Genomic DNA, 25,995 nt, shown 5'->3' with positions numbered 1-25,995 from the left:
AGTGCACTCTGGTGTGTTTGTTTGCTGTCGACTGTCGGCTCTGTAGTGGTTTTGGTAATTTATGAGTGGAAAACCTTGGTGGAAAATGGAGATATTGGAGTTGGGAATGATGTTCATACACACAGGTGCTATATCAAACTTATCTGTCGCTCACACACGCGCACAAAAACACGCACATACGCAACAGCTGTCACAAATCATCTCCATACTGTTTTATTGTTTGTGTGTGGTTTTGAAAACATGCAGTTAATGTATACTAGAACGGCCTGTCCCGAAATGCTGAGTAAAATATGTCACGCTTCAATTTTCTGACACCTACACAATCGAATTGTCCAATAAGTCATAACTTCACTAATCCCTGTTTGTGCACATACAGCACAAAAGCCACCGGGTGTTTGATGCTTCGGAGTGAGCTATATTAAAAGTGCGTTCTCTGAGGTGTTTGATGACGAAGGAATTTACTGTCTGGCTGATAACCCATAATAGAATATCACTCATATGTCTGCAAACTACCGTTCCTCAATTCTGCAACTCACTACTGCCTCCCAGTGGGGTTTGGAGAATGTTGATGGCATGTTCACTTGCATGTCTTTCTTTGGTGTCTAGCTCAACCATGAGCAAAATGATAACATTTTCGGTTCTGTTAAGCCCAGAAAATAAAAAGAGAAAATAACACATTTAACGATTCTATACTGTCTATGGTGCAGGAGTGTTAATGACATTTTGACAGCCAGTATCTGATTTCCAACCAAATTGATTAGGCTTTTGCCTGGCAGATAGATAACTTGATAGATACTTTATTGATCCCATGAGGGAAGTCGTTAAAGGTTTTCCATATCCAAGCTCTTAAGGAACCTGGAGTCTGAGCACAGTTTCAGCCATGATACAAGGGAGCAGATAGGGTTAAAGCTGTTGCTCAAGTGCAGCTTAGAACCTCATCATCATAACCTAGAGCTTTAACCATGGGACCGCCACTACTTTGGTCAGTGACTATTTTGCTGATTTTTTAAGCTGTCTGCCCAAATAAACCATGGTATGGTTTTTGGTGCTAGGTGTTGGTCTAAGGTATTTTTTTTTTTATCTCTCAAGAATTTTCAAAAGATTTCCCAAAAAAAAGACCCAACTGAGTTAGCAGTAAGGCTAAAGGAAATGTAACCTCTATTTACAACCATGCTGAACAGAAAAATAATCTCAGAATGCACCTTATATCAATAGGGACGGACAACAAAAGCAGAAGAGCATAGATTTCAGTCTGGTCAGTCAGGAACAGGAATCTGATGTGTCAATCAACTCAACTGGGATCCTTGCAAATCATTCAAAGTCTTTTACAGTCCCTGGCAATCTTCATAGACCTTGCTTTGCGATCAGGAGCATCGTCATGTAGGCCCAGCAGTTCCAGCAAACAGAAATTGTAATGCTACACCATACAAGTCAAACAATACAGTTGTGTGCTTTCACATTTTAGGTAGTTTGGGAAAGCCTGATATATATGTGGGATGTCAAGGTGTTTTTCATAAAAAAAAAAAAAAAAATGTTTACTAGAATTTCAACTACAGCGACATCGATCACGTTTAACAGGACAATTATTCAAGAATTCACATTTGCATTACAGAGGTGACGTTTAAAGTTAAAGTGGAACAAGGTGAAAAATGACAGTTATTTCAAGGAGATCAGCATTACAGGACATGAGTCAGCATTACAGGACTTCTGTGTCCTATAATAGCATTAAAAGAACCTTGTCAAGCATGAAAGTGTTAAAGGGGCTCCATTTCATCAGTATTATTAATACTGATGATCAGTGAAAGAAATTGGCACAAGACATTACTATAAAATATGAAATTATGGACTGTCATTCGTAGAGAACAACTCATGGTTGAGGGTCAACTTCATGTTTGGCTGTTTTTTAAAATGTGTTTTACTTTTCAAGACAAAGCAATACAACTGAAGAAAAATATGAAACACTAAAAATGTCCACATTAGTACGTTTAATGCACATGTACAATATAAACGGTTATTTGTGGTTGTGTAACTGGAACAGAATTCAATCAAGCTCACCATCCGACACACTCAGCTCATCACACCTGATTCATTTATTTAATCAACTCCTCTGGAAATCTGGATTTATTTTGTCATCTGTGTCACACTTGGTCACAGGGCCATAACTGATTATGGCATGAAAATGCCCCCCCCCCCAAATTGAACATTTTACTTCTGATCAGCAGAGACGAGGCATTTGATGTGTGACAATCCAACTACACAGAGTCGGAGAAAGTGTCTTACAGAAGTGTGTGTATATAACATTTCTACATGGGGTCCAGTGTCTCAGCATGTCACACATTCAAAATAAATCGCTTGACCTGTTTCAGGTATTCTGGTTTGAGATAATCCTGGAGCTCATCCTTTTTCACCCACACACAGGAGTTCTTCTCTACTGGAAGACTGCCCCTACCAGAGAGCACAGCTTTGAAGAAAAACACCTTGGCTCCTATTCTGTTCTCGGTCCGGATGTTTTGGGGGAATTTGTATTTGTAAAATCCACAAGGAGCGTTCCCGAGGAAGGTCGCATCCAATTTTTCACCTAAGTGCAGAAACAAACAAAAACTTTAATATGTTGTATGTTTTTTTTCTCTCTAAAATTCCCATTATACTTACACAACTTATACTGCTAAACAATAAACACACACAATCGAATAACTCTGACAGGTAATTTGGACAGGTAAGCGCATGCTGCAGAATGAAAAATGGAGGAACAGGAAGAAAACACAGAGGGGCGAGGAGAAGATTCAGGCCAAAGAAAACGCCCGAAAGTTTGGGATAATTTCAAACTAAATCATAGTAAACACCGAACAGTGCAGTTACTGTTTTTAAAGTGATTTGAATTTGTTTTTTATATTTTTATATACAGTACGGTCAAAAAGTCTCACTGCAGTGGCCAGTAGTAGGTATTGGAGCACGTTTATTTTAGCTGGAGATAAATACACAGATTTAGTTTGTGGAAAATTTCAAGCAGCTTTCTGGAGACAAGAAAACCACATCACGATACTGTGCGAGATTTAATAAATAATAAATCAGTGAGAATAATTGAGGTTTTTAATGAATAGTTTCCCATAACCTACCCTACGTGGCCACTGCAGAGAGACTTTTTGAACAAAACAGCATTTGTACTTTGATGTAATATTGCTATTAAATACACTATATGGGTTTAATTTTCACTGATATTCTCGTATGCAATTACAGCAATAAAAATTTACATTTTTCTGAAAAGGAAACAAATTACTTGCTCATTTTAAGACACCAGTCTTATTTTCTCTCTCATTTAGTATAGTTCTTTATTAAAGAACAAAAAAAGAAAAGAAAAAAAAACACAAGAAAAATCAAAATATATACAAGTAAACAGAGGGAGAAAAAGAACGCCTGGCAGGCATGCATTGTGGAACCGAGACACGCAAGTCTTACTCTTCTCAAACACTTTTCCGGTCTCGATCTATTCGGTAAGTCGGGGGCTACCTGTATGCATGCATGTATACATTAGGTGTATATACATATATACACACATACACACACACACGCATGCATACAGGTAGCCCCCGACTTACGGAATAGATCGAGACAGGAAAAGTGTTTGAGAAGAGACACACACACACACACACACACACACACACACACACACACACACACAGAGGGTAAGGAGCATCATCAAGACAGACTTCAGGAGGAGAATTTGAATTACATAAATTATTAAGGCCTGGGTCCAAATGGTTTAAAAAAAGAAAATCAGGGCAATATGAAGTGAATTCAGAATATATATATATTATTTCTCAAATTAACTATCTATTATTCTCTTATGTTTACCCTTAAATTGTTGCTACAAGTTAACACACTGCAGTAGTTTATAATTTTTTAATAATTCCATTTTTTAGAACTTTAAAAAGAGCCACATAAATAAACTGAAACCTTAACATTTGTTTATTGCATGCTTGATAAACACACAGCAAAATAAAAACAGGAAAAAGAGAAGTAATAAATGTATTCAGGCATGTAATTAATTATCACACTAGTAAACGAAACAGTTTCCATGTGTAAGTGAATTTTCTCCTACACATCATCTGCTGCTGAGAGACAGACTACGGTTGGCCAACAGTAAGAAATTTACATAGCAGAAGAGTAAAATCTGCATATAAATATTGTGTAATTAGCAGGTAATTATGCCAGTTATATAAAGCAACAGCACTGATTATTTTCTATAACCACATAATTTAGTCAGAATATATCCTGTGTGTATGGGAGTAAATTAACCTGGAAAATATGTAAATTGCTAAAGAAAATGTTAATAATTCATATATTACAAAATCAGAAAAAAACTGTTCTAGAACGTTTAAACCTCCAATCAGATCCCTTGTGCACCTCTTTAGTCTTCACAGTCATTATAAAGCAGCTGGAGTGCATCGGATTAACTCCCCCTTCTTTTCTTTAATCCAGCAGAAATGTTCATACTCTTGTCTGAATATTTTATCTGGATGTTCTTTCGCTCTTGGAATTAGTAAAATCCATTATAAAGTTCAAGTCAAAATGACAGGAGTTAAATCTTCCGCTTGGCGCGCGCACACATGGCGTAAAGGGAAGTGGGCACATTACCTGGCAGACTGGCGAGGGCACGCTCTGCGGTCTGCCTCAGCGTCTCTCCCGCCTCCCATGGCAACTGAGGCAGAAGCCAAACCTTCTGAGAGCCAACATCCTGCTTCACCAGCAGCACCACGCTGTCTCCCAGGCAGCGCTCAGCCGAGCTCACATCTGTGGTGTCAGAAGCTACAAAATGTTTGGAAATCACTGACTCAGTATGACACACTTAGCGATAGTTAGTGTTCGCTAATATTTATCCTATGAATGGCTGCAGTGTGGGAAGATGCACAAAATCCATCTGTGGCCTGTGACATCACTGTTGTAGTTCGGATTATATCAAGAAGAAAACAATTACGCCACAGCTATTTTATCAAGAGACACGCTGTTCAAGTATTAAATAAGGCCTGGGCTGCACAGCAAGATGCTCCACAAATCTATTAATGGAGAAAAGCTGAACGAAAGCTTGTGCGATAGAATTGAATCGCCTCTGCGTGATTTTAGACTGCAACATCATCAAAGTGATTATATTACCAGATCACCCAATCTTCATGCAATTTAATAGAAGCATCGCAATGTTACATCAAAGTGGACTGGTAAAGTTATTATTAAAAAAAAATACAAGTGTATTTCTCCTCTATAAAACAAAGTAAACATTAATCTGGATCGATTTGCACAAATACTACCACCTGGAAGCCCCACCACCTTCCTCTCAGCTCACATGATGGAGAGCAGTATTTTCTTCTCAGTAAAACTTGAGTGGCACCTTCACTTCCTGTCACTCACTATCTAACATATTGTCGACTTAAGTCAAGGACCTTGCATCAGTAAACTATTTTAACTTGGAGAAATAATATACATATAAAAAAAATTGTCATATAAAGAAAAAAGTTATCCCACAACAAAGCGACTAAGTTATTGTTTTAAAGTGATTAAACACGCTATGTAAGATTCTTTTCTTTCAGAGAAATATAAGCGCCATATGGACATTAACTAATGTGTAAAAGGATTACACTGAAATGTAGATTACCTCAGAATCATCTAAAAAATCCACCATCCAGCTGAGGTATTGGAACTGCCATCCAGTAGTTCCTGATTTGTAATTGCTGGCCTGCAGCTAGTAAAATTCATCAAAAGCAAGCCGCTATTTAAATCTAGAACACTGATTATAGTAATCACTGATTTGAAATCATCATTTAAGTTATCGCTAATGTTAGCTGACTTTCTGGCTCACTACTGACTTCTGGATAGATTTTGTTAACATTATTTACTATTGTCCACTGTTGGTTCTATACAGACAATCTTTAATCCAAAATGATGGCAAATGACATTGTCACAACCTGCAGACAATAGACAGTCAGGATCTCTTTGGGCCCAAAAAGATGAAACAGGCATACAGCTATGGTCTTGCGACAACCACATTTAAAATAATGGTCGTATGAACATGAGTTCATACGACCAAGATTTGTAAATGGATTATATTAAAAATTAGGGGGTTTTATTTACACACTAATGAAGAATCCCTTAAAATCGACCATCCAGGCGAGTTTCTGTAAGTGCGTCATTTCCCAACCTCACAGCTGGCAATATTACATCTACCTTTACTCGTCTTACAACAGAAATAGTGGTGAAATAAAAATTGGTCTGAAATTGTCTCCAGTCCAACACTAAAATATAAAAAAATCTAACAAGTCCCTAATTAGCTTTAAAATATATTTAAATTAATTCCTTGTTAGTGTAAATCGTGTCATGTTGGGAAAAAACGGGTTTGGACTGCTGGATAAGTATCTACTGCTAGATGAATGACAATTTTCTGTGTATATTAATTCAGTCAATCAGCCCAAAACTTCTTAGTTTTTGACTGGAATGATTTCTGATATTGTGGCACACAACCAACTATACAAAGAGACAAATTAAAAGGTGGAATTTGATATACATGTTATTAATCCTATTGGTCTTTCAGCTTATGGTATTTTCAAAAATTGTTTCAGTACAAATCAAATTTGTGTGCCAAAAAACTCTTCGTCGTCACCAAAATAGTGTAATTGTGTTCCCTAAGGCGGTTTGAAGTACAAACTCACTTGCTGGCTATAAATCCACCACTTGTATAAACACTTAATGAGCACTAAATCTACACTTTACATTAAAAAAAAAGAAAAGGGAATTTAAAAAAAAAAAAAAAAAGGTGTTGGGGGACTTGAATTGTACTCTACAATTTTTTAATAAGGGACTCAAACTTTAGACAAGAAAGTTCTTAGCTGTTCAAATATGAACAGAGTGAAAGGAACATTCAGTACTTTTTTATTTTGGGGCCAAATTGTTTTTTTAAGATCATCAGTAGCTGAAATAGAATAATAGTGCACCTCAATTCATAGAAGGGGAGAAATCTCAAGAGGCTTGTGCTAATATTAAAGTGAGTAAGTAGATTAGTGTCAGATCTTGGCAGATATTTGCCATTATAGCAATCATTTCATTAAAAAGATTTAATCTATGCATGGTCCCCTCTTTTTCTTCCCCCTATACCTACTCTATTGGTGAAGTCATATCCTCACATGGGTTTTCTTACCACTGCTATGCTGATGACACTCAACTCATCTTTTCTTTCCCTCCCTCAGATACCACAGCTTCTGCTCGGATCTCGGCATGCTTGACAGAAATATCTTCATGGTTGAGTGCTCATCAATTAAAACTCAACTCCAGCAAAACAGAACTGCTGGTCATCCCAGGTGATTCATCTCCAGGTCAAGTTCTCCGAATAACACTTCATGACTCTCTGCTCTCCTCTTCAGCCACCTTGGAGTAAATATGGACAATCAACTGCCCTTCTCCTGACATGTTGCTAATGTGGTTCGTTCTTGTCCATTTCTTCTCTACAACATCTGAAGGATTCAACTATTTCTGTCCACACAGGCTGCCCAGGTGCTTGTTCAGTCTCTTGTCATTTCAAGACTGGACTACTGCAACTCTCTGCTGGTAGGTCATCCTCTAAATGCTATTTGTCCACCGCAAATGATCCAAATCGCAGCTGCACAACTTGTGTTCAATCTGCCCAAGTTCTCCAACACCACCCCACTGCTGTGCTCCCTTCACTGGCTTCCAGTAGCTGCACGCATCAGATTCAAAACACTGATGCTTGCCTACAAGACCAAAAATGGACCAGCACCATCTTACCTCAGAGGCCTCACCACACCTCGCACTGCACCATGCTGTCTGAAATCCTCCAGCACTGCTCAACTGGTACCACCTTCTCTCAGAATTAGAGGCAAGTACACTTCAAGGCTTTTCTCTGTTCTGGCACCGAGGTGGTGAAATGAATTTTCCCTAGATGTCCATACAGCGGAGTCCCTGACTATCTTCAAACGACGATTGAAGACCTACATCTTCCTGAAATACTTAAATTAGCACTTTCCAAGTTTGCTTTGTAAGAATCAAGAGTTGTAGACTGATTTATTTGAAGTGTTAAATCTTGCGTACAAGGGCGTCTGCTAAATGGCACAAATGTAAATGTATCTTACTGCTGCTCTGAATAAAATAAATCCCTTTAATTTCATTAGAGAGTTTCCGCACCTTTTGTTCTCGGAGCAGGTTGGAACAGCTTAAATTTCTGTTCCCATGTGTCCTCCAAATCCTGTGCGGTGACAATCTCCTGACTTCCATAGGCTTCTTCGTCATCAGAGTCGTAATCGGCATCCTGTTTGCGGCTCATGCGCTCTGCGTCCTCCAGCAGCCGCAGCTCGTGGTCCGAGAGCATGCTCCTCTCCAGCTCCATCTACAAGAGCCACAGCACATGGTTAAAACTTTTTACAACAAAGAGCTACAAAGTCTGGACTGTGAACTGCTACTGGAGGTCTTACTAACATGTATAAAAACACACATGACAAATCTCTAGACAATATCTTTTTTAAATCAACTGCAGATAACATCATGTAAATCGTGAGCAGCATTTTAATAAACAATCTTGCCTCCAAAGTCAAATATGTTTCAGATAACTTGGCAATTGAAGTCTGTTATGTAACTTTTAAATAGATATTTTGCCTTCCCCAATTGTAGTCAACATGGACAAAGTGTCATTACACAGTGGTGTTTTAATCAGGATTTAGGTGCTTGATATGAAAGGCTGTATCTCAATTGAGCGATTGCAATGACTATGACTTAATAAAATGACTTTTAGATCACATGGAGACCAAAAAAGGTCGAACACGAGTCACGTGGGACTCAGCATCCTTTTTGCTACATCACGGCACTACAGAATGGTTTGAATAAACCAGGTTAACGCCTATACCGAGCACTACAGTCGTGAAAAGACGCTATACGGGAGGTTATCTTTGAAGATAACGTCAAGCTGCTCATCTTGTCACTCTTAGCGGGGTTTCGTGAAGATGACCTGGCGCATAAGCTCCATGAACTTCTCTTCAACCGGGTTCAGGTCCTGAGAGATGACCGGAAGTCTCTGTAAGCACACGGCACCGTGTATAACCCAGGGCGACGGTGGATTAGCAGTCTTGGCTTTCTGAGCGATAGAGGAAACATATCGCACTGCAGCTTTTATCCTCTCTGGTCTTGACGCAATTTGCCATACCGGTCGCCAAGCATACCTCCAACAGGGCGCCGACATTTTGAAAGTACCCACAATGCAACGGAGAACAAACGCTAAAATAATGTACCGTCTAACTATAATGGGGATGGTGGGTGACTGATAATGGAGTGTACTTTTATTACAACATATAAGGCACTTAATACTGTGTTCATAAAAAAATATTAATTTCAAACAAATATATAAAATAAAGATAACGTCTACTTGCTGCGTGCATCTACTAAAAGTACGTGATCTGGCATAAGTACCACCCCTATGATTTTGTCGGATGGGACATTCCAGATACACGCGTCCCCGCAATGTCATGGCGTCCTCTTATTTTATTTCCAACCCATTTCCGACAAACGTCCATCTACTCGAATACCATTGGTTATTCTAGATAGAGTGCCGCTAAATTCCTGCTACTAACCAATCAGAATCTGAATACTGGAGCGTTCTAGCTAATCATAAGCACGAAGGCGGGGTTTATCGGAAAACGGGTAGGGAAAAACTAAAGCGTTTTGTCAGTAGTAGCTAGTTTTGAGATAGTCAATAAATGCCATGAAATGTATAAAATGTCTAAAATAAATTTTGCAGCTTTCGTAAGAGTGGCATGTCGCCAGCTTTTTGAGCCGTTGAATTCATCCGGAACAACGACGTAAGTTTGTGCTTGTTTGGCTAACCGGCATCAGATGAGCTGCATGTGTATTTGATAGTTGGATAATGTGCATGTGTAAGCCAGTGAAGAAACATGTAGTAATGAAAATTACTTGAATGTAGAATATTATTTTACTTTAGTTAATAAAACTGTAAAATTATCATTCAAATGTCCATGTTATCATTGTAAACTCGCAGCATATTCTACAGTAGAATTTGCATATCTATATATAATTTGAATATACAGTGCAGCTATTTATACAATGTATATATCTCATATATTATAAGGTGTATATACAATGACCAGGCATTACATTATGAGCGGTGAAGTGAATAACACTGATTATCTCTTCATCATGGCACCTGTTAGTTGGGGGAATATATTAGACAGCAAGTGAATATTGTTCCTCAAAGTTGACGTGTTAGAAGCAGGAGAAATGGGCAAGTGTAAGTCAAGTCAAGTTTATTTGTATAGCGCTTTTCACAACAGACATTGTCTCAAAGCAGCTTTACAGAAATCAACAGTGAAGGTGAACGGTGTGCATTTATCCCTGATGAGCAGCCATGGCGACTGTGGCAAGGAAAAACTCCCTTAGATGTAATGAGGAAGAAACCTTGAGAGGAACCAGACTCAAAAGGGGAACCCATCCTCATTTGGGTGACTTTAAGAGTTTGATCATAAATCTTTCAACAATACAGAACACTGGAGAGTGAGAACTAACATGAGCACTGGAGTATAAGATTATAAGTAAATGTTCTTTCTACAGTCTTTGGTATAAAAGTAGGAGCTACTGAGCTCAACACTTGTGATCATCACAGATCCAGCATCAGCTTCTCCATGCCAGAGCCTTTAAACACTTCAGGAGGTCCAATGTCAAGATTTGAGTGAGTTTGATGACTGACAAATTGTGGCTGCTAGACAACAGGGTCGGAGCATCTTCAAATCTGCAGCTCTTGTGGGATGTTCCCGGTCTGCAGTGGTCAGTATCTATCAAAAGTGCTCCAAGGAAGGAACAGTGGTGAACATGGCGACAGGGTCATGGGCGGCCAAGGATCATTGATGCACGTGGGGAGCGAAGGCTGTACCAATTGGTTCGATACAACAGATGAGTTTCTGTAGCGCTAATTGCTGAAAAAGTTAATGCTGTTTATGCTCAATGGGTCAGGAATGTTTTGGCAGTAAAAAGGGGACCGACACTATTAGGCAGGTGGTCATAATGTTATGCTTGATCGGTGATCATTAAGTTATGCCTGGTTGGTGTGTAATATATGATTGTGCCTTACACACCCCTTTCTTAAATTACAGTTTCTTTAAATGTCCTTTTTCTCTTGTAGTTCATGTGTATGTAGATTAATTCATAGTGTACTTGCTTCAGCAAGTAGCACATGCATGGTGAACATGTACTACATATCACCAGATGATTTTGCATATTTATTAAAGTGTCTAGGTTTTGCCTTATCAAAAGATTTTATATAAAGAAGGAAGATTTTTCTTGAAGACAGGAACACTGGAACACCTGTAACCCAGACACCATTTTGAGGTTGAATGAGCACAAACTTTAGCAACCATGATCTAAAATCTAGTGAAAAAAGAAATGGTGAGAAATGGTGGTTATTTTAACAGAAAGCTAGAATCTGTAGTGGGACACTCAAAAAGGACAATCGGGTGTGACGGCCAGGTGTCCAACAAACCTCTGGCTGTATCGCACATAAGCACATATCATGCTGATTAGTGTCCAGATCTCCAAAAATGTACGTCAGTATTAATTGCCTGCCTTTTTGTAACGCAGGGGAGGAAATGTCCTGCGTACGCTATACACAAGTTCTGTCCGGTTACAAGATGTTGAAGCTCAACCACAAGAGCCCGTGTCCAGCACAACTCCTTCAAAAAGCTCCAAAGAGTTCAGGTAGGTCATCAAACCAAGGCAGAGTTCTTTGGCTGCTACTGCCGGTGACCCTGGTGACACCATATTAGAAATAACAAATAGTGGAATGGCTCGACGGATCCAAAAGCTGTTCTGGGGATATAAAATAGGCTAGAAGTAGGGGGGGGATGCACATGAACAATTATACGCAATACTAAATTTTGCAAATGTTCTTTTTAGTTTCTTTGGTTGCTAACTTATTTTAGGTTGGTTCAATAACATTTGATGCAAGTTTGACTTTTTTAACTTGCAGACTGCATGGAATTTGTAGAGAAATTAAATTTAAAAATTGCGAAAATTTATTGAAAAAGCATGTTTAATTTAAATAATACTGTACAATATTTTTTTCCTGCATCCCTAACTAATTACAGTTCTATACCATTTATTCTCTCTCTCTCTCTCTTCTTTCCTTCTCTCTCTCCCCTCCCCTACACACAGTCTTTATCCTCCCTTTCCTGGCCAGGACAGTGGTTTAAGATGGGGAGGCAAAACATTTGAAGAATTACCAATAGTTCATATCAAAGCCACCTATAACAAGTAAGTTACTGCATTTAATACAAACAGCATTAAAATAAGCACTGTGATGTTTGAAGACGATGTGAAGTAAAAATGAGATCTTTTTGTCCAACAGTGAGACATGCAGTAAATCTTTGGCTGGGAATAATGTAATATATCCGTCATTGTTTTATAAAGCCTCGATTGATGACGAAGAATTTGATCTTTCAGAGCTACAGGATGTGCAATCTGTGTTGCCCGTTTGTCATGGAAATGCTCATTCAAGCTTCCTGAAGAACATTTAGTTTTGTGTGTTATTAACATATTCAGATGGAATTCATGGTTGTGTGCCAAATCACATAATGTATATTGAGTAGCATTGCTGAACCAGTAGCATTTTGTTTCATGCAATGTTGCATAATATGCCTTTATGTTTTAAAATAAGTTATAAGTACAGCATATGTTTGGCGCTCAGTTTAATAATAACTGTCTGTAAGTGGTGAATGCAGATCATCGGACTATGCAGGGTGAGAAGGTAATTTTTTTTTTACATTTCAGGACGAAATGTGAGAAAACTGTGTGTAAACCTGTTGATTGTGGGATTGAGGACACAAGCATTGAAATCGAGCTCATAACCAAAAGTGTTTAAAAAGTTTCAACCCCAACACTGTCAAAAAAAGCTCCTTGAGCAAGACCCTAAATCACTTTGGGTGAAAACATCTGCTGAATTAACAAATATAAATCTATAAAGTGTATGTAGGTCCTCTGGTGGTCTAGTGATGCGGCACTCTCACCACTGCGGCCCGGGTTCGATCCCCGGTCAGGGAACCAACCCCAGCCATTCTCAGTGCCGGTCCCAAGCCCGGATTAATGGGCAGGGTTGCGTTAGGAAGGGCATCCAGCGTAAAACACATGTGCCAAATAAAACATGCGGATGATCCGCTGTGGCGACCCCTGATGGGAGAAGTCGAAAGAAAGAAATCTAGAAAGTGTATGATAGATTCTAAAAAATCAAAAACCTGAAGCCTGTAAGAGGACCTCTGATCAGATTCTCAATCTTTACTGCAGCACTCACATCCAGGTGACAGACAATGAGGGTCAGTCGATGGCCAGAACCTCATGTGGGACAGAGGGATTCCGTAACATAAAGAAGTCCACCCCCATCGCTGCCCAGACCACCGGCATCTCAGCTGCTGCGGTAAGATGTTTTCAGCCAATATTAAATCAAATGCAAGAGCTCACGCAGGTCAGAGAGCTTGTCAGGCTGATGAAGACGAGTGGAAACAGTTATTGCCCCAGTAGATTGATCCTGCAATGAAAAATTTATGCAGAAATAAAAAAATAAAAATAAAAAAAAAAAGAGCAATCTCATCAGTATAAAATAGTAAATCAGCAGTATACACCGTGCCAATGACAATCAACAGGGCACAAACTTTTATTTAATTGTAACCTAAATCAACATTTGCTGTAAATTCACTGATAATACACATAAGTGCATGTATAATTAAATATGAAGTAATATATACCCCTTTCGTTGAAATGATTAAGAAGAACAGCAGATGGAGACGTTTGTGAGTTTGTGTAAATGTCTACTTGCTTATATTTAGCCGGGTTTGTTTTATTGGATTAATTAGAAGGTTCTTTAAAAGAAGCTCAATATACAACCAGAAAAGTTGCAGTAAATTCCCAAAAAGGATTTTAATAAAACAAAAAAACATTATTTATGACGTCAGTGGCTTTAAATATGTATGCTGTCCACTGGATGGCACCACTGTTCCTTTTACTAATGTATCGAGGTCATGTGCTTTTTATAGTTTCAATAAAAAAAAAAACACTCACACATCCATTTTATTTGAATTACTTGTTTATAGTTAGTTATTGGTCAACAACTGCAATAGAATCTTAGAAAATGCATAATATTGAATCAAGGAGTATATATTAATTAATGTACAGCATGACAGGCACTATCTTTGCACTATGCAAAGGGAAAAAAATAAATGAGTAAAGGTCAGGGTAGAGGGTGGGGGAGAGTCTAAACGAGATGAAAGAAAACGAGAGGTTGGAAAAGGGTGGAAAGGAAATGGGAAGAGGGAGAATAGAGAAAAGTAAAATATGAGAAATATTAGATAGAAATGGGTAAAAGAAATTCTGTGAAATAAGCAGGTAGGAAGAGAGAAAAAAAAAGTGAGAAAGAGAAAGAAGGTAGGTGAATAATGAAGAGGAGAGAATGGGTGAGAGAAGGGGTCCTACAGTGAGCTGTGTGTGAGTGTAAAGCAGAGCTGCTGATTGGTCAGACGTGGAGCTCATGTGGACATCACGCGTGGCAGCTAGAGTTCAAACGGACTGTTATTCAGTTCATTTATTTCAAAGGGAAACTCCCAAACTTTGTGTGTGTATGTGAATATGAAAGAAAAAAAAAATATATATATATATATATATATATATATATATATATATATATATATATATATATATATATATATATATATATATAATTTTTCTTTTCATATTCACATACATATATATATATATAATATAAAATTTATTTTTTTGATGGATCAAATTTTAATTACTTTTTCTATTCTTGCTGGAAATGTTTGGAATGAGCAATTGATATTTTGATATAAAGCCTGGCCTGAATAGAAGTATAAAAAGCATCAGGAATAAAAGAAAGAAATTAATGTATTTCTATTGTGCTGAAAAAAGAACTACTTTATTAAACATGACAAGTCTTTTGTTTGTTCATTTTGGGGGACATTTTTCAAAAGTACTTCGTTATTGTTCCATAATTTAAGGTTCAAGAATGAATCAATTTTGATAAAAAAAATTTTTTTTAACAATTTTTAACAGTGCTGTGCCTTTGCTTTTATAGTATTTGACAGACGCTCGAATCCAGTGCAGTGTATCTCGTTTATACAACTATGCAGTTGAGTGTTCAGGCCCTTGCTCAAGAGCCCAGTAGTAGCAGCTTTTTGGTGTTGGGATTTGAACTCACCCTCTGAACATAAGACTCCACCATGGAGCTACCAATTTCACCACATTCTTCACATTAAGTGCGATTTATTCTACTGTGCACCCCCTTAAATAACAGCCCACAAAAAGTGCCTGGCAATGTGAAATCTAGCTAAATGGTTTACCTAGGTTGGAGTGGAAGATCTTTAGTGGCCTGCTATAGAGCTCTGTCACATGTTTTTCTTTTATTACATTTATGGGACTTATCTGCCTTGCAAGTCATTGAGAAAGTATGTTGATAAATAAACAATAATATATTAATTGAGTATATGAATATAAATCAGTATTGTCAAAGCCAGTGTCGGTCAACACGTTTTGACCAATCAGAACTGAGAACCAAACAGCTCTGTGGTATAAATAACAATTACCCGACAATAACGTTCACAGCAAAGGCATTGGACTTTCTGATTAAGGCTCATTTTCCTTTTTTGCCCCCTTGTGAGAGGATGTGCTTCTCCATCTGTTATTGCCAGGTATAATTTTCTTCAGACAGAAATATCTCCGACAACTTTTTCAAACGCTCATGTTTTTCTTTTGTCGAGACATTTCTTGTACATTGAGTTTATTCACTCATAAACCAGACAATTAGGCCGATGGACAGAAATATAGTTGTTATATTTATCCCTCACCTTCGAAGCCACCTCAGCGGTGTGATCATAATTTCATCAACGTCTGTGGTGGGGGAGTTAATGAGAGCCCCACACTGCAGCTCCACAGATAATAACTGCATGACTTTATTCTTACAGCCCTTCATTTACTGTGCAGACACAAGCAGCATTGTCTAAATCAGTCTTTTTTTCCCCCAAGCCCTCACAACACACCCCCCATGGTTTTGTTTTGCTCCTGTCATTTATTAGCCTTTAATAGAACAAGTGCCTTACTTTATGATTGTTTCCTTGCAACAGAAGGCACAGGTGAAGGGGGTGACGTTTGTGCGCGTCGTAGTCAAAGGACTCGGTCCAGGTCGCTTGGTGAGTATTGCTAGTTTTGTGCTTTTGTGATGTGTACTGTATGTCCAGGTTAAACGTGTGTACGGTCTTTTCACATAACTCAATAAATATAGCATCGTATACCAGACCATGGTAACAGCTGACAGCAATTGTTAAAAAAATAATAATAATTATTCGCCACTGTAACTTCGTAACTAGCATTCCCATATGTGAATCCTTTTAACAATATGGGTGATGGCTTGAAGCATTCAAGAGGGTTGGGCATTGTTTGTTGTGGTAGTTTTATGAATACATTCTGTCTTCCAAAGTAGCCTAGGTAACGTGATCATAAAAAAAATCAAATCAAATCAACAACTATTCACAGTGTGATAATTTGCTGACCTGAGCACACAAAGCAGTATAAGTGAGCCTGGTCATGCAAAATGCGCCGTGCATTACGTGTGCACACAAGTATTTATCTAGTCGTGGAGCTTTGCAGAGAATCTGTCGAGCGTGAGCAGTTCAGTGATGCGAGCACTGAGGTACGTGTGCCTAATTATCCTTTGTTCATGAGAGTCTATACTTTGCGTGCAAAGTTTTAAAAAGTAATTTAAGTAAGTGTTTTAGTATTTTGACAATTTCTTTTTTCAAATAGTTGAGTGAAAAAATTTTATTCAGCATGCTCGTTTGTGGGGTTTTTTTTGTTTTTGTTTTTTTTTTTGTTTTTTGTTTTTTTTAAACTTTACTGTTACTGCTTCTATATGTGTGAACACTATGAAAATGGCAGTGCCATTAACAAGTGGGGGAAAAATCTTCAAGTGCCTGGAAATTTGAGCAACTAATGGACATACCCATTCTTGAGCAAATATGTTGAGCTGCAGTGTGAGAGAACATACAGCGCTATAAGTTGTAAAGAATAATAAATAAATATAGCCTATGTAATTTTGCAATTTATCTCTCTTTGGACTATTCGGACATGCTGTAGATTACCTTTTTTGGAAAGACACCAGAATATGAATTGAGTGTCGAAAAATAAATAGAACTGTCTATATATCTAACTTTAGCTTATATAACAAAAAACAATTGGATTTTTAAGGGGCTGAATCAAGGTGTAGAAATAAGCGTCATACTGTCTAGCACACCAGTATGGTAGCAGTTGCTTGAGAATTGAAGGCCACGGTGAGTGAAAACTGGTTTGATTTGGTGGGTAGAGGAAGAAAAGAAACCATGCAGCAGTCACAGCAACACATCAGCTTTGACATAGCTTGTGCATCGGCTGTGGTCTTGGAAATGTAAGGAGAGCTCTTTAGCAGTTGCATTCTTCACCTGAGTGGCAGAGATTTGTGGAAAGGTCGGGTACGAGGTGTTTCGGGTTAAAAAAGGAATGATTAAGTGGAGAGATTGGAAAAGAAAGCAGCTAAATGTACATTATTTTATGTTCGCTTCGCAAATATTTAAACAATACTGCTCTCACTGGATCTGCAAAACAAGAACGATGCTTTAAAGGCTCAAAGAAACCAGACTTCATAAAAAAAAGTGCTTGTGTTTCTATTGAATGAACCCTTTAGAAGCGTTTAGAAATTATTCATGTTCTTACGGCTCAGTCCAGTGCTGTTTTTATCAGTCAGGTGTGTTTTGCTGCGGTTGGCATTCACAGTGTGCATGAGTCAGTACTAACCACAAGCACATTTCTGTCTCTGCTGTTGATGTCCAACATCAGATAATGTTTGCGTATTTTGCTGCCCGTAACTCATTTCCATTAAAACGACCTGCCAATTGCGAGGTCAAAAACATCATTATAATCGGAATAAATTCATTTTATAAATAGTGGTAACAGGTTTTCAGAGCTGACTGTCCAAAGTGAAAGGATCCACCGAGGAAGGAAAGTTGGAATAATCCACTGGTTGACCTCAGTAATTAATCTTGTAAAGCTGGAGTCCTCAATTAGATTTGACCTGAGCCAAAAAATAATAATGTATTTTAAATGAGTACCAACAGTCAATGGAAGGTTAATACATTGTAGTTATTTATTTTTATTTTATAAAAAAAATAATGCTCTCTGTGCTATAATCACATTATAGAAAAAATTATGGTGGTGTAAAAATGCATTGGTCTTTACATATCTTCTTGAGTAAGATTAAAAATATAATCCAAAAAGAAGCCACTGCTGCTCAAAGCTGTTTTACAAAAAAATGTAGAAATGAGATCTGCATTAAACTATGATCAGCTTGTTCTTTTCACCAATTACCCCTCACTATTATTCTTTATACCATGCTGTTTTTTTAAGCACTATATCTTCATATATCTGTATGTTCAGGATTCTTATTAGTGTAATAAATGGAATAGTTTGTATGAATTATATGGAGTCATGGTACCACTTCACATTTACACTTTACAAAGCTATATCAGACTCTTATTCTTCTGTTATGGATCTGTTTTTTTGTGTGGTTTTTTTTTTGTTTTTTTTGTTTGTTTTTTTGCTGCCAGTGTTGCTATTATACATATTTTGCTGCTACACTACAAAACAGTTTACAGGCTATGTTCAGTATATTCATTGTTTTGTGTGTTATTGACCAGAACTCATCTTAGTCTTGTTTATAGCACTTTATGTAGTCCCGCTACATAAAATGCTGTTCTGAGTTGCACCATGGTTCTGGAGAAATAACACTGACCATTTATACAAGCTATTGAGAGGAATGACAATCATTGTAGCCATCAGATGAACTGCCTACATTTTGGAAGTGGGTCAAGGTCAGAGCAAGGGCAAATATTTGAAATAGTGTTTATTTAATTTTTGATTCTTTTCCCCTTCTACAATAACTTTATATTAAGGGGTTTTACAAGTAGGATAAGATGTGGTCACCCCTTGTTAGAATTATTATTATTATTATTTATTTATTTATTTTATTTTATTATTATTATTTTTTTTATAAAATCATCCTAAATGTCAGTATAATAGCAAGATGGCAATAGTCAGTTCCAGTTTAATAGCTGTAGTTTTCAATCCATCTTGGCCCTGTAACAATTGGAAAGAATGATAATTAAATTTGGCATTTGTTTTTTTTTCTTCTTATTATCATATGTATATTCTTATATTTATATTACAGTGTATTTTATTATTATTATTATTATTATATAATAAAAATAAAAAAATAAAAAATTATATAATATTTTGTGTGGGGGGGGGGGTTTGTTTGTTTGTTTATTTTTTTAATAAAAAGTAATCGCTATTAATAGAGAATGATGCTCAATTATTCAGTATCTTAATGGTAGAGAAAAAACCCTTTAAAAGGTAATCCAATGCATCAGGAACTGAGCTGGTGCACCGCCAAATGGAAACATTTTATAAATCACAGCACCCAGAAACGTACGGATGAATTAGGACGATGGGGAAACTGAAGGTTTTAGGCAGACAGGGGGAAAAAGTGAGTCCCCCTGATCCAAAGCGTACCACCATCTGTGAACCATTGCTTGGGCATGTGTAGCTGCCAGTGGAGTTGGCTTGTGACAGTGACAGCAGGGTGAATTCTGTAGTGTATGGAAAAAAGCTTGTCTGCTCATGTAACAGGACTGCGATCCAAAAAGAGTTCCTGAAAAGGAACCAAAAGTGTGCATCACTGGGTAATGACGAATGTCATTACATCCTTCTACATACTGTAGATGCTCATTTTGGTTTCGTTTTTTTCCATTTTGGCTTTAAATGAGTTGACTCTGTTGACATTTTAATTCATGTAACTAAAGATGTTTGTACATTGGTTGGGTTTTCAGCTGTTTAAAATTATTTGGGATGCATTAAATGCAGTGAATGTGGGTTTTTGTTGGTGGCAATAGTGAAAGGATTTAACTGAAGATTAAGTGGTCTGGATGTCGAATGAGAAATTAGCATGATACAAAGGCACCTATTAGAGACAGGGTATTTATTATTGACATGTTTCCTGAGCTGACTGCTGTTTTCTGAGTAAATCAATTGGGAGAAAAACTATTTAAGAATTTAATAAAAAATAATTCTTATTAAGCTCTTAAAAATCCACTGGCGATCAATGTGATAACTATACTAAGGTGTGGCATAATAGAAGTATAATACTCCTGGTTAGCTAAAAAATTGTGTTATTTATGGGTCAGGGGTTCTGACTAAACCGTATGGCCACCACATGGCAATTAGTCCCAGTGGGGCAGAGCTTTTTTTTCTGAAACTGCTGTAACTCGGTACTGGTTTGTGAAACTTGAAATGGGATTTTTATCGCAAGATTCTGAGCAGGTCTGCAATGTTTGGTCTGTGGACACCAATTGGAGGTGAACTATTGGTTTTACATCTTTTTCACAGTAAATCTGCCTGAACATTTTCATTTCTGAGTAGAAAAATCATCAAAATGCGAAATGAAAAAGTAACAAATAGAAAGAAAAAATTTAAAAGTATAAAATCAAGCTAATTAGAATGCAAGTAAATTCATTAAATTAGTGAAACTGCCATTTGAATTGATAAATTTGATTAAAACAGTGCAGATTTAATAAAATATGAGCTGTGATCATCATTTATCACCACTTTCATTTCATCAGCGTTTAGCATTCAAACTACAAAACCAGAAGTCGCACAGAAGGAAGGAAGTAATCTTTGATTTTGGAAAAAGAAAGGTGTTCATTGAATTATGACTCGATCATCATTTATCATTTGAGTTATTTTTTTATTATTTTATCCTATAAGTATCTGCCCACATTGTTAATCGATTTCCTCTGGTGATTTTGTTCTTACTTTGTTTATCAGTTGACCCTGGAGAATAATTTTTATATTCAGCAACATTGATGGTTCAACATCCAAGTCATACAATTATACAAAATGTTACTATTTAAAATACTGTATAGATAAAAAAAAAAGTTGACAATAAAAACCATTTAAAAGTAACAGATGTACCAGCATTAAACAATAAACAAGACAGAAGAAAATGATTATAGCACTGATGATAAAAAATTTTTATCTCTTAATTTAATTCTGTGCCATGTGTTCAGCCTGAAAGTTAGGGGTAGTTTTGACAAACATGATTTAACAAAGGGTTAAAATAATAAAGACAATCAAAACTCATGTTTTATACACTGATTCAGTCAAATTATTCTGATTTATCAAAATCAAATGGCATTTAAATGGCTGACTCAAACAATCAAATGGTTGTCTCCCCCTTTTTAGATAGGGGTGAAACTAACAAAGATTAGTTGATTATAATGTAAAGTAAAAATGAATATGAACAAAATGCAAGGGGAGAACAGGGTCCCCTTGCATTTTGTTCATATTCATTTTTACTTTACATTATAATCAACTAATCTTTGTTACTTTCACCCCCTTCTAAAATACAACTATAGCTTTAATATTGACACTGTTTGAGAGTAGGCTGAAATTGTCTAGAAAATTGCTTGGTGTAAAGACGGTTAAAGAAAATAGAACAAGCAGAATTGGTGATCAAGTAACTTTAGTGTATTTTGACTCATAAAAAACCTTGTGCAGTTATTGACAGTTGACTATTGTATGATTATACTTGCAAAAAGAGACACACTTATTCAATTGTACCAGTTTCTCAATTCAACGTTTTGAAGCGTATACCCGATGCTAACGCTGTTCATCTAATATGTTCTATCAACCAAAATCTTGTTTTGTCTGCCATAGTCTGTCCATGACATCAGTGCCTGTCTCTTTTTCTCTCCTTTTTTTTTTAAACCCTTGTGCCCTGTAAGGCAAAGCGGCTTTTTTATGAATGCTAATTTTCCAATAAATAATATGAGCCTGACCGTCGACCTGATTGCCCACAGCAGGTTCCCTGGCTGTCGAGTGTAAGCTGGGGGGGTGGACATTAAGGCAGGGCGAAAATATAATGAGCTCCTTCAGAGCCGCAGGCAACCACAGGCTTTTAAGACCTCCATGCCTCCCTTTTTTCACCCCAGAATATTCAAGAAGCAGCTAGAATCGTAATGTATTAAAGCTAATGTTAGCCTGGACATACCCGTGTGGGGCCTATGGTAATGGCTAATGTGTAGTCGACCCTTAGGGGGGTTTGGATAGTGTGTTGATAGTTATCTGGTAGGTAAAATGTAAAAAGATGTAATGCTTGAGATCAACCAGTGTACGAGCATAGTTTCATTCATCTTCAGTAATTGTTTTGCCATAGTTAGGGTTGGGAACAAAGGTGTAAGGCACCAGTGCACCTGGGATGAGGCACCGTTTACACACTGGGCCAATTTAGAGTCGCCAATCCACAGGGAAGGTTTTTGGTTTGTTGGAGGGAACGCATACAGACATGGTGAGGACATGCAAAGCACGGGACAGAGAGTAACTGGAGATCAGGATTAAACCAGAGACCCTGTAGCAACTTTAACTAATGCACCAACATGCCAGCCACAAGAGAAGATGTATGTCTTGTGTACACTCATTACACTCCCTAAGTGTATCTCTGAGTAGCATTAGCTTACCTAATCAAGAGCTAATATATGATGATAATTTCTGATCAGGCAGTGGTGGTTCTACTGATCATGTTATGGCTATTAACTGAAATACTGCGAATTTCATCCCTAGTGCCAGAAAATTGCTACTGTTGACCCCAAATCCTGTTCAGTCCAGTGTATTAAAGCAGACATTTTTCTTTTACTTTCTATTTGTGTATGTAGCAGCCAGAGGCTTTTCAATGCCCTTTATCACCATAAAACAGATTTAAGGGCAAATGTTTTTAATCATATTAATTTAGTTGCAACCTTTTTTTTTCTGTAATGACATTTTTCACTTATTAAAATTTGAAACACTGTGTATCATCTTACCATCTCTTGCTGGTTTACATTTTAAAAAATGACAGTTTGTGTAAAGTTGTGTTATCTTTTCTTGTTTTGAACCTTGTTTTTATGCATGACTTACTACTCGGTTAATTCAATAATAACCATAACAGCATTGATTCTAGTTAATGGTAATGTCATGTGATGCACCCTTATACATCACAGACCCCTGGGGGTTCTTGGTGCCCATATTTATAACAATGCACGTAACGGCCTTTGGGAACATTTTTTCCTCTTTCTGTGATTCTAATGTAATTCTGCATTCAAAGAGAAATAATAGTGTTATGTTAATGTAATCCTGCTTTCAACAAAAGGGTTTTTTAAAGGTTTAATTTTCTCTGATGTCTGATTCAATTGGTGTTTAGAAGTGTGTTACGACACTTTTGTTTTATTTATTTTTTATTGAATATGAAATTTTCTATTAAATGGGGTAAATCCTATATGAAAATGTTTATAGGTTTGATACTGTTTATGTGAATAAAGCTGTTACTTTTCATTTTTTTATGTGATTAACATAAAAATATTTTTATTGGTTCAAATGTACAGGTATATTGTGGAAAAATTCAACTTTCTAATGTTTGCCCCATCCATCTAAAGTTCTTGGAGCAAATTTGTTACTGTTGCCTGAAAAGCAACAGTACAGATTTTTTAAAGATGTTTTTTGGGGGGGGGGGTTTTGTTTATTGTTCATTTCTACAGTTGCGTTAAAAGTTAACAGTATATTGATAGTGTTAAGCTCTGGTACAAATGATCTGAAATTGGTTTAGGAAATGTATTACTAAACTAGTTCACAATAAACAAAAAACATTTATATTAAAAATAGGTGGCTTACTTTCAGACTGGATCCTTTTTTTTAGTTGCTGTGCAAAATCAAATTTTTGTCACATACACATACATACAGGGTACGACATGCAGTGAAATGCTTTTTACAACGGTCCAGGATGAGGAGAAAAATAAACCAAGAAAAAGATGGCAGATAAATAAAGTATAAACAATATAAAATATATAAAGATATATATATATATATATATATGAGAAAAAACTGTCTATACATGGTATGCTTATGACAGTAAACAGTAAAAATTTAAGGTGGTTGATGTGATTGTCCTTAAAGTGTCCGTGTGAGGTATGGTTTGGTATAAAGTATAAAGTGCACCGTGCTGTGCAAGTCCAGAGTCAATACAAAGTAAATTAGGGGAAAAATAACTAGTTACTAATAAATGTATTCACCAAATCTGTCCAAGCTGATTAAAAGAAACCGTTTTGTTATTATTAAATATTAATAATAGTTGCTCTACAGTGAATTAAGTCACGTGTCTCAGAAGTTATGTGCTTTCTTAATTACTGCATTTCGTAGATAATGTGAGTAGAAAGGTAAAGACATAACTTCAAAAAATGCTGAACTAAAAAAAATCACAAAAATGTATCTAATATTCAACTAATTTGGGTTGTGATAATAGATAAAGTATTATTTTGTGTATTGTGTTATTTGTGATGTTTTCTAAGTGGTTAAATCTTTTCTGCTTCTGTGTTCAGTCTGCTATTAAAGGGTTAACCATGGGAGGACTGGAGATTGTGTCCATCACTGACAACACTCCGGTTCCACACAATGGCTGTCGGCCTCGTAAAGCTCGAAGGATCTAAACCCTAGTAATCCAGTCCGTCTGTGCCGAAAGCATCAACAGCTGAGCCTGCAGTCTAAGCAGAGGAGCTGAACACATTGCTCATTTCCTTTGCACAGTATGACGTATCACACTTCATGTAACTATTTGGGGTGTTTCGGTAGATTTTTTGTGGCTTCTTTGTGTCTTTTTTTATGTATTAAACCAATGGAATTAAAGAGTTAACTTTTTTTTGTCTTCCCTTTTACATTGTCGCATATCTTCAGCAGCTGGTATTTTGTGCATGATAAAGACAGTCATCACTGCCATATGAAGGTGCTAGTTATAGAAAATGGGTGAAAGGCACCTTTTGATGCTCGTTCAGTTTGAACAATGGTACCCATCAGTATAATGCACACTTAAGAATGTCAGTTTTATTTATTTATTTAATATTTTTTTTTTCCATCACTACTATTAGATATGTCAGATCCGCCTCTCAAGTCCATTTTTCCAGTTCTGAGTGAGAGGCACAGTACAGAATAGCTCCCTATAAATAAATGGACTGTTGTAAGGTTATTGCCCTTTCCTAGTGTTACATCAGGTGCTTCGTTGCCATAGCGACAGCAATTAGCAAGGACTCGGGCGGGCGGTTGAATACGAGCCTGTCCCTCGTACCCATGGCAACCAAGGTCAGACCCGCAACACACATCTGCTTTTCATTGCTAACCCGCTTTCAGCGTGCACTAAAGCTAGAGGGTTAAGGGAGCATTAGGCTGTGTGGGAGGCCATTTCCAAAATGTTGTGGCACAGCGAGGCTTATGGCTTTTATTTAGACCCCGATTAAAGCGGTAATTAGAAAACAAAGTGGTATTCTTACCATCATTGAAGGAAGAGTCTTAAGCACATACAGCCATCTTCAAATTATTAGCATTCTTAGGACGGTAAGAACCAATTGCCAGTGACCTAATGAACCACTTCACCGATTCACTGTTGTTACAGACACTGTTGTTGATGTTTAACCTGTTAAATTCAATCTGCGATATTTTGGCTAAAGTTCATTTTACCCTGATTGTAAAAACAAGACGACCGCTAATTGCATTGATTGTCGGATTTTCTTTGTCTTTCAAAGGCTTTATTTAGGGCCTTTAGGGTTTCATAATACAGGTCGGTATTATTTCACTTACATACTTCGGTAATCCTTAAATTAACTATGATTATAGCAGAGCAACAGCTAAACAATCGTGACGTACAAAATCAATGTTAAGTGCGCCTATATACGGTAGGTTTTTAGCATTGGATTCATAAACGTGATGAGGTAATAGATGTAATCTATAAATAAAAGCAGTTGGTCCAAACATTGAGTATCATCTATGACCTAA

General features: G+C 37.0%; 2 protein-coding genes across 2 annotated transcripts; one reads left to right on the top strand and one right to left on the bottom strand.

The window, feature by feature from the left end:
• Positions 1 to 1,970: 1,970 nt before the first annotated feature.
• On the bottom strand, positions 1,971 to 9,264 carry mrpl46 (mitochondrial ribosomal protein L46). The gene is made up of 4 exons (XM_046857739.1): positions 9,002 to 9,264; positions 8,185 to 8,386; positions 4,636 to 4,806; positions 1,971 to 2,578 (listed from the first exon to the last, which is right to left on the bottom strand). Exons 1-4 carry the CDS (start codon positions 9,230 to 9,232, stop codon positions 2,331 to 2,333), a joined length of 852 nt encoding a protein of 283 aa, XP_046713695.1. The 5' UTR covers positions 9,233 to 9,264; the 3' UTR covers positions 1,971 to 2,330.
• A 410-nt stretch (positions 9,265 to 9,674) lies between these two features.
• Positions 9,675 to 24,867, top strand: mrps11 (mitochondrial ribosomal protein S11). The gene is made up of 6 exons (XM_046857740.1): positions 9,675 to 9,848; positions 11,638 to 11,754; positions 12,211 to 12,309; positions 13,336 to 13,465; positions 16,185 to 16,250; positions 24,552 to 24,867. The coding sequence occupies exons 1-6, from the start codon at positions 9,757 to 9,759 to the stop codon at positions 24,657 to 24,659; spliced, it is 612 nt and encodes a 203-aa protein (XP_046713696.1). The 5' UTR covers positions 9,675 to 9,756; the 3' UTR covers positions 24,660 to 24,867.
• Positions 24,868 to 25,995: the final 1,128 nt, after the last annotated feature.

This window comes from Silurus meridionalis, chromosome 9, assembly GCF_014805685.1.
Source record: "Silurus meridionalis isolate SWU-2019-XX chromosome 9, ASM1480568v1, whole genome shotgun sequence".
In the NCBI taxonomy this organism is placed as follows: Eukaryota; Metazoa; Chordata; class Actinopteri; order Siluriformes; family Siluridae; genus Silurus; species Silurus meridionalis.
Note: the sequence above shows the minus strand (reverse complement) of the source record. Positions and strands in the feature narration are given on the sequence as shown.